The sequence below is a fragment of the Dendroctonus ponderosae genome, unplaced genomic scaffold, assembly GCF_020466585.1.
Source record: "Dendroctonus ponderosae isolate FM_Combo_2020 unplaced genomic scaffold, Dpon_F_20191213v2 Dpon_F_20191213_9, whole genome shotgun sequence".
NCBI classification, from domain to species: Eukaryota; Metazoa; Arthropoda; class Insecta; order Coleoptera; family Curculionidae; genus Dendroctonus; species Dendroctonus ponderosae.
In genome coordinates, this window is record NW_026019116.1 from 7,692,896 (window position 1) to 7,702,766 (window position 9,871).

The following is a 9,871-nucleotide window of genomic DNA, read 5'->3' on the forward strand; positions in this document are numbered from 1 at the left end:
ATATAATTCTTTTCTGATCTGATCTAAATGTTTGTTTTGTTTGATTTACTTTTTTGTTCAGTTTGATGGTTTTTTTTTTCGTAATGTAACATTCTAATCCTTCAATTTGTAACTTCCCTATGTATGTAATTTTTAGCCCTGAGGAAGACTAAATATATAGTCGAAACGTAGGCCTTTTTCAAGAAAATAAAGAGTTTCTGTTCACCGTCCCAAACCCGCTAAACAAACGAACTAAATTCGATCTTCAACTGTTAATATCTCCCAGAAATTTTCGAAAAAAAAGTTTTCAATATTTTTATCGTACTCCCCAATGGCCTCTCTCACCCCTTGAAAGGAATGACGCCAATTTTGAATCACCCTGTATATTTTGATGGAACAATCGAGTTCAGCCGTTTTGGACAAGTAGTGAATTCTTGAGTCTCGCTGTTTCATCAAAATATGAGTCTTACATAAGAACAAATTCACAGCGAGTTTCACCAAAATACATCGTACCATTCTCCCGGTATTTCAAAAAATTGATTTTTTTAAAGAACTTTAACCATCAATAGCGGAGAAGCCACACATTTTTGGTTGATAAAAGTTAGGTCGTCTTCTTTTGATCCAAAAAATGTCGCAATTCCCCTTTGATCATGTGCATACGGGACACCATCTATATCTATGAGAGAAAAATACAAAAGCATTACGGTGGACAATCATCGGTTGGTAGAAGATAGAAGTAGCTTCATCTACACCTAAATATTTATTGATTTAAATAATCTCAATCTCAGTCCCTTTCTGACTACAAAAGATACTAGTTGATAATGTAAGAGGTTCTAAAATTATTCAGTTTTTGATTGAATTTGACTTATGTGAAACAACTCAATTTGCAAAATATGCAAAACTGTTTGAGTAACAGCTGCGTTTCCAGCTAAGGGCAAACTTTTTTACAATCTTCAACCAGCACCGTCAACTAAAGCAGGAATTTAAGGAAATACCCATCTTTTTGAAGCTGGTTTCTCATTTGATTGACTTCCATCCAAATTGTATTCAAGTGTAATGTGAATGTAGAAAACGTCCACTAGCACTTCAACGTTTCACAAAAAAGCTGAACAAAAGAAAAATTATCAGAAAATTCATAGAAAATCACCCAGAAACCCTACTGGGCTTATGTTTGTACACATTCAAAACACGTACAAAACTTCTTAAATTGGACACCAAATTCAAAAATTTGTCCGGTCGAAGTCAGTGGCGCACCACAGAAAACTTCGTGGGGTAAAGGGGGTTATGACACTCGAAAAAAGAAACAACTTGTAGATTTTCTCAACCAGTTAGCGCACCCCTACTGGTAGAGGGTCTAAACAGTAGCCTGTGAGCAAAATATTTGTATCTCATTAACCATGGGCCTGTTGGTTGGAGGTTGTGAATCACCCTGTATAACGTTAACAGTTATAATTTTGAGGGTTAACCTACTTGCTGATTTCGGTGCCATTAAGTGCAACTGGCATGCCAAAACGTCGAAAACCATTCAGCACGTTTGCGTTGAAAACAAAGGTATCCAATAAAGCACAGGCATCATATAATTAACGCAGCTTAAAATGTTTGTTACACAATACCAACGCGGCCGTGCTATAATTTCCTAATATTATCCTTGAAAAAGAGATGTTCGAAAACCCGTTTGGCAATAACCTCCGAATTGCCGTTGACCCATAGCACATTCCATTTAAATTACTTAAAAAGCGGCCAAATTTAAAAACAATGGCTTCTCAACGTTTGTTTCCGGGGTCAAGGAAGACTATCGCAGCCGGCGACTGTCTACCTACGTTTTTGTAGATCAATCAGTTTTTTTGCAGCAGCATGCGAAGGACTTTTTGTTTGGGCGAATGGTCCTCATATGGCTATTATAACCGACCAATCGTTTTAATTCCACTGGTTTAAACATACATATTTAACCACTTTTTACTCAGGACTCAGTCTTATCATTTCTTGACTCTTTCAATCATGCTTGTCCAATCAGAGTCCTTTTTCAAGATGATTGTCACGATTCGACGCGTCCACCTTGGTACTTTGTTTTGCTTTGTATTATTCATATAGAGCCCCTGTTATTGCAGACTTTCATCGATCACTATCAAATTTTATAGGAGATATTGCGTTGCATTATTACCTTGATATTAATTTTTAAATTACATTATCCCAGCATCTTAAATAGGTAGGGTGTGAGATGAGAACTCCTTCCTATCCTATAGTTTTTTACAATTATAGAGGATACTTTCGACTGTATCATTACATTTGTCTAATTCCGCAACTGGAATGTTAGAAATCGCGTTTTTGCCTCATAATGTCTATTTTATTCGAGATAAGTTATTGGTGGAATGAAGAAGTGAAGGTGAAAATAAGCGAAGAACGAAAGAAATGATGATAATTGTGCCAACGAGTGCACAAATAACGGCAGGCACAAACCTTATTAGTGACAGGGTTTGCTGCAAACCTACTGCGCATGTGCATATGTCAATTTAGCGGCGGCACTATTAGTGGTTCAGCTGCAATGTGTGCTGCAGATCTCTGTAATGTTGAAAGCGCGTGGAAAATATTCAGCCCATTGGAATTATGTGGACACACGAAACTAGATGTTTTCATTGAAATGTAGAGATGTAATTTGGTGCAATAAATGCATGCCCAGGAATAATCGCTAGCCTCAAGTAGGTCGATCTGAAGTTAGGAAAGCGCCAATTATCGCAGCTACAGCCTGAAAATTCTTACCGTAGAGTGATCACAAGAATTACTAGCACAAAGTATACAAACAACAACTGGTCGCAGTCATCTTGATTTTGTATAAATACCTTCTGGCTTTCGGTCATTCTAAAATAGGGCTGTTTGGCATGGTGCCAACCATCCGCGTGCTGTCCATGTCAATCAGGGCACGCTTAAAGAACGTACCGTACGCATCTGAAGCGAAAACACTGAAAATAAATGTAGATATGTAATAAGGTATTTAACTTTGTATGGAATATTTATAGGAGGAATGTGGCACTAACGTGTGCTGTTTGTGTTGTTGCAGGTACTGCGAATTGGTTACTGCTCTGCCTCACGAAACTAGGTTGAAATACTAGACATCAACAGAAGATGGTACTACCGAGCCATCAGGGCTCGGCCAAAATATGCAGCTTACTCAAGGTCGCCATTTTTCGAAAAGACTTCGTATTCAACTGGGATCCAACGCGTGCGCGGTGTTTAACATAAGCTGCACACATTCATCAAAGACTAATAATAATCAAACCAGAAATCTCAACAGTAATTCCATTAATAATATCCTTACGCTTAAGCAGATTAGTATTCTATGCATAAAGACAACGTCAGCATCACTACTTAATCCCATTTGTATAGAACTATGAATATTAGCATCCTTACGACTAACCATATACATATCATCAAGGTAGGCTTCAAAGAGTAACACTGACGTCACCGTGGTCTCTTTGTATGAAGGGTTGCTGGTCAAGATTCCGACCAGAGCCCTTACGGCTTACCCACTGGCCTCCCTATTATTCTACGTCATCATCTTTTTGACAGCGGTGGTCCGGGCCTCCAGCACACCGTTTAAATACCCTCATAATTCCAAACTCATAACCTCTTCCAGTTTAGTTTTAAGGAAAAGTGATACTAGCATAATACCCCCTAGTTCTAAAACTCACTATTCATATTCAGCCCTTCAAAGCGCCAATAGTATCGACCTTACCGACCCGACCCGATCTGGTGAAAGACACTTAACCCAACCGACCGACGACAATAGTGTTAGAAATTCCGAAGTTTTCAATAATAGTGATAGTGACGACATTTTAAAGGAAAGTGTAACGAAATTTTCGACGCGACTTAACAATACGCGAACCGAAACTTTTAAGAGGGCGAAGTCTTCATACGTCAACCCAAATTCGACTGTCACCGGGGGACGGAAGACTTTCGACAGCGTTTACTTGTCCATGCCATCGGCGCATGCGCAGGATACAGACTCATGTAAGTGTCCATTCTTTTGTTTGCTTCTTCTGTTCATTCGTGGCCTACTAACCATTCTACAATTTTTTTTCGATTTCACATCATTTGTGAATCAGCGTCTACTTTTTTTGGGGGGAAATTGGCTTAGAAATATTGTATCGTGAGTGAGTGTGCACTACGGTGTACCAGAATTATTTTTATAAACGTGCCCTTGTACGAAAAATATCGAAAAATATAAGATTTGTGGCGAGACAGAATTAGGTGACGATTTTTGGGTTTAAAAGAAATTTTTTATTTTTTTAGCAGTTTTTTATTAGTGCAAAGTTGTTTTGGTAACTGTTTGGATGTCGCTGTTATTTTGTCCGAGAGGTTGTCTATGTCCCTTTCGGCTAGTTTTTCAATAGATTCTAATTTTTTCTACATACAACGGCATACTAATCAGCTTGAATTCACCTGTCTTTAGTGGCCGTACATTTAACGTGGACGGTTGGGTAAATTGGCGACAGAGTTATCTGATTGTGCTTTTAAAAATCCTTCATCAGCCATTTTCGACAATAATCCACTAAACAATATTCATACCTTCATTCGATTCAAATGAACATACGGGCCAACGTGCCCTATGACGTCAGACCTATAGCGCTTTCGCAAGAGGTCCAGTTGATCAGATTTGGGAGCGGATTAAATAGCAATATACTTGCAAAATACTAGTGTCTTTATATGCAACAAAGCTTGTATTCTAGTATGTTTTTAATCAGAAAAAAAATTCAGGCAAAACCCTGTTGTAATGAGTACAAATGTAGAATAAATTCGCAATTGTACTGCATCTGTGCACCATCGAAAAACAAGTGGGTACTTGGCTTAAATTTATGTAAATTGTTTAATTTTGTGGTTTTCTGCGGACCACTATCTGGCCCGCAGACGCGATATGACATCGTTAGGACCTTATTTACGTTCTGAGATATTTCTTTTAATGAAGAGAACGGACAAGTATGACATTTTCGAGCGCATAAAAATAATAACGGTGCCTACGTAGTGTCGTTTGTGTTAACATAATGGACAGTGTCAGTCTGTTTAAAGTAGTTTTCAGAATTATTAGTGCTGTCGAGTCTAATGACTTCGTCTTTATCTTGATGCAACCACATTTTTATTGGTCACAGTAATCTTGAATGCACTTGTTGACTTGCTTATGCAGACATTAAATTATACAATATGCCTTTGCAATAACAGGCCGTTTTCAGTCAAACTTAAAAAACCACATTTTTTGATCAAACTCTGTAGTCTTCAGACGACTTGAGGTGACGCGATTTCCAAATAATCTCTCATAAACTTTTGCTTATTCTGTACGTTTTTTAATAGAAAATCATTTGATTTTGTTCCAAATGCGACGATGGAAAGGGATTTCAAAACTTTTTGCAAAGCGACCAACTTTTCACAATTTTTTCAAGTTTGGCAGCATTTTTCAGTGAAACTTTGAGCCTTTAGAACAATGGGTAACTTGGCTAAAACTGAAAAATTCTCAAATTTTCCAGAATCGAAGGTGAGATAAGTTATTTTTCTAAAGTTCTAGAAACAGTTCTAAAGAAGACTATGGAGAAATGGGTTCCAGGGGGGACAAGGCGAACAACCTCCTTAGATTAATTGAGGAAAGAATAAAGTATCGAAATAGAGAAGTGGAAAAATACGGAGAAATACCCAAAACATTAAAAGGGAAATGACGAAAGCGAAAGAAACAGCCTAACAAATGATGAATGAATGAATTTGAATTTTCGCCAGTGTACAGAAGAGGTTTTACCGGTTGTCGCCATCAATTAACTCAATTTAAGTGGTCGGTTTCGCAAAACTATTTCACCCATTCCGAACTATCATCTAGACTTTGCTTGTTTAACTTATGAGTTGAGCGTCTGTGGCACAAAGCGCAAAGGGAAATTCAAACTGCCGTTCATTTTGTTAGGATAATTTGAATTTGCTGCCCAATTTATTCGGCGCTACCGGACTTTTGCGGTTGCGGCAGTTTCTAGTAAGCATGTCTGCTACGCAGGCAAACAAAATTTATGGAATGGCTAAAATCGTTTTCATTCTTCTTCCTGGACTGTTGTGTCGTACAAAATGTAAACTGTTTGCCCAAACACCTGCACATCGGATTTTTTATGCTGATGTGTTTTACTTTACAAAATATTACAAAAGAACTTACATGTGATTTGCATAACACCTTCCGCATCATTAGCCCATTAGAGAGGGCGTTTTGAGGCCGATGTTGACGCAGCTGGAAAAAATCAGAATTCTGCGCGATTTTCACGAATATTTCAGGCATTTAAGAATCACACTTCAATTTCAAGTTATTACTTGCCTTAGTGTGGAAGATACCAACTTTTAGCAGATTGGGCGCAGTTGAAATAACTTACATTTTGATCCTGATGTTTACAAAGTTGTCAAAAATCAGGATTCCGGGTGATTTTCATGAAACCTTCCTCATCATTAGAGCCAACTTTCGTCTAAATATGGTGCAAATTTCACGTTGCTACCGCTTTTAGTTTAAATGATACGAAATTTTCAAATGGGCGATTTTTTAACGGGAAAAGCGCGGTTGAGTAAAACAGTTTGTCAGCGCGATTTTTATCCTTTTGACCGGTTGACAACCGGTTTTGGTCATCAAATGACCAAGAAATGCCCAGAAAATGGCAAAATTTGTTGCTTATGCTAATGCAACCCGCAGTTTTTAGCCAAATATTACAGTATTTTCTCGTGAATTTAACAACGATTAACATCGATTTCGTCCTTTCAAAATGCTACTGCAGAACTATTGATAAATCCTATTGATACTGACAAATGTTTGGAAGTTGGACGCAAAAATTGTTCCAAACGTGTAGGGAAATTTCGCGATATGTTGAAAAAATCGGGAAGAAGAAAACGTTTCAAGTTAAGTTGTGTGAGTGGTGAAAATCGTGCAGTTTCGGAGTGAGAGTGAGAACTGTGCGTATTGCAACTTCTGCTAATGCATTTGATGGATTTCATGATGGAGCAACAGTTTAGAGTTTCTGAAAATGCGGAAAATTTAGCCGATGAGTTTAGTAAAGCTTCTGAGTTGACAAACAATAATCAAAATATGTTCTATTCTGTGCTGTAAGTCTATCTTTCTTTTTGTTGCTCTTAAGGTTCCACCTTTCCACTTTTAACGGTTCGTCTAATTCAGTACAGAAAAAGTGATTGGAGCGTATTAAAAATTTCATTTTCCTGCAGGTCTGGTTTGTGCCAGCAGTTGCATATTATTGTAATATAGAAAACAGTTTGATTTATAATTGTACCCGAAATATTTAGATTTAAGGTGCGCGATATCTATTTCTGTTACTATTAGTAATGCAGTAATGATGTCAAAAGGTAAACATGGCATGGAGTAATTACTCGGTCGCTTTGTTGCCAAATGTTTCGCAATTTGTTTGTCTGGTCCGTTGTTATTCAATTGAAATTATACTACATAAACACAAGGGAGTGAATAGCGCATTTTTGTGGGTTCGTTTTCTGCGGGTCAATAAACTTCTTTATTTTCCTCTTTATTTTTCGTCTGTAGGTAAAATGGTTTTTATTGTAATTGGTCCAGCTTCCCAAGAACGTTTCCCTTATTTTCACTATTATATAATGTACCAACTTGTGTTTTAATGTTCATTCGGTTTTACGGAATATCGGCAACAAGGAAAACAATAAAGAGCGAGTTTAAATCGGGACTAGACTTCGTGACTAGCGTGGAGGCATTTCGCTCATTCCAATCAGAAATAGATCTGTTGGCGTATAGTAAATTTATTTGACTAGAATCTCCTAATTAGGCCCATTTTAATATTATTTATTTACTGAATAAGCCTTGGCGAAGCAGACTACGACTTCCACATGCTGTGCGCCATTGTTTCTCTCATAGAGAAATGTTTGCAAATGCTTAGTGTAGGGTTTTTGCGAAAAAATTACTAACTAATAACGCGCCTACCCCTGGGAACATCGATTGCTTTGACCGAGCAAAGATCACTAACTTAAAGTTAGTTTAGCCTCATGTTTATTTGTTAATAAATTGTTTTTATTTGCTTTTTTGCGGTGTAGCGATTTTTCAAATCATCTCAAASSTTTGAGATGATTTGAAAAATCGCTACACCGCAAAAAAGCAAATAAAAACAATTTATTAACAAATAAACATGAGGCTAAACTAACTTTAAGTTAGTGATCTTTGCTCGGTCAAAGCAATCGATGTTCCCAGGCGTAGGCGAGTTATTAGTTAATGAGTGTGCTAATCTTGTTGTCAATTTACTTAATCGAGAATAAGAAGCGTCATCATCTACATTTTTGTCATCATCTAGTCTGGTGTTTTCGGATAACCATTTAACACATTTTCGGATGAATTCCAGATGATCTGATGCAGGAGTTATTTTACAATTTTGCATGAATAGCAAGTAGGTTTCTCAACATCGTCCATGTGCTTAAAAAAATCGCGTAATTTTATTACCGCCCCTGCGAGATCCATCAAAGCCTATGCACGATGGGTTTACACGCTATTCATGGTAGTAATCGACCTCGATGCATTCGCATTGTACGGTTTTGCTCGCGATTCTAATCATGCTTTATGGGGTTTTGTTTGCGTTTGACCCAGTTATTCAAAACACCCGTTTACAAGAGCCCCTTTCAGAGAGTGCGTTCTCTATTTGGCCTGCTGCTTATGCGTGAGGTTGAAACAAAGAACTTAGATTCTCAGTTTGATCGCGGTTGTCGGATTTTTCGTTTAAATTAGTTTTTATTTTCCTTTGACTTTATTCCTACGTTAATTAGTTCAAGTGGCCTTTTCTTTCCTCTGTGGGGTTCTCAGGACTAACTCCACGAAGCCGCCTTTCCATACTTTTCTGGGAGATTTTAAGAGTTGAATGTGCCAATCGAATTGGGGCATTGGGGTTGAGTATTTTAAACGTTTTCAAAGTGGGACTCCAGTTTGCATTCTAGGATTAAAATCAGATGATTTACTTGTAGTTTTGCGCCATTTAAGTTTAGATAATGTAGTTTTTCAAACGTTTTTTTGCTGATGTTCAAGTGGAACTGCCAACTGACTACTCGTAGTCTAATAGTCATATTCTTCTTCCTTCTTGTGTTTTCTATTTCATGCATTAGAGTGAATATTTGACTATTCATCCCTTGTTGGTCAAAAGTGTAAAACCTTGCTTAACAGTCTTAGCGCAAGTATATTTCAACATTTTCTTCATGCAAGTGGCAACGCTGCTATTGTTAATTTCAATGGAAAGCTCCAAAAGCACCAGTGCCTGCAATGTGATTGAATAAGGCCAGGGCTTGAACAAGCTATTGTATTGGTGAACAAACGCACTTTTCCAGCTTCGCTCCACCATAATAACACAAATAGCATCTTTATTTCAAATMATAGTTCTTGCAAATATGAAGCGAAACTAAAAAATACATTTTATATCACTGGTTAATCATTTTATACACACATAACTGGAGAGTTTTCCACTTGAAGTTAATCGATTACATGAGTTATTAACGGGCACAGTTTTCGTGTTGTGGTCATGCTTTGTCCGCTCTAGCAGGAACTGTTAGTAACTGTTAACTTATTTAAAAAACGAATTGTGCTAAAATATCAAATAAGATATTGATTATTGATAAGTTCTATATTGTTGAGGCGGAATCATTTTTTTACAAACTTCTTTTTGGGTATTTCGCCTCAAAAATTTTTGTCTGCCTCTCTTCTGTCTCAAAAATGGAATGAAAAGGTTCGTAATAGGTTTATTTTGAGTTTGTTTTGTTCGTGGGAATTCAATTTCGTTGAAACATTGTTCAATAAAAGAATTTGGATAATTATTGAAATTTAGAATTTCTTTTATAAATTGTTTTTCTTTGGAAAAATTGGATTGATTACAAATTATTTTTG

The 9,871-nt window shown here is 37.1% G+C and overlaps 1 protein-coding gene across 2 annotated transcripts in view; it reads left to right on the forward strand.

Annotated features, from left to right (window-relative positions):
- Positions 1 to 9,871, forward strand: part of LOC109539372 (trinucleotide repeat-containing gene 18 protein) — a 121,709-nt gene that overhangs the window by 1,753 nt on the left and 110,085 nt on the right. Inside the window, exon 2 of one of the 2 annotated variants that reach the window (XR_007282324.1) lies at positions 3,035 to 3,984. Coding sequence is in view for 1 of the 2 variants with exons in the window: in XM_048669906.1 (XP_048525863.1) it covers positions 3,964 to 3,984 (21 nt within the window). In the remaining variant the exon portion in view is untranslated. Of the gene's footprint in view, positions 1 to 3,034; positions 3,985 to 9,871 lie in introns of those variants that run through there. The other variant, XM_048669906.1, reaches the window with a different exon arrangement.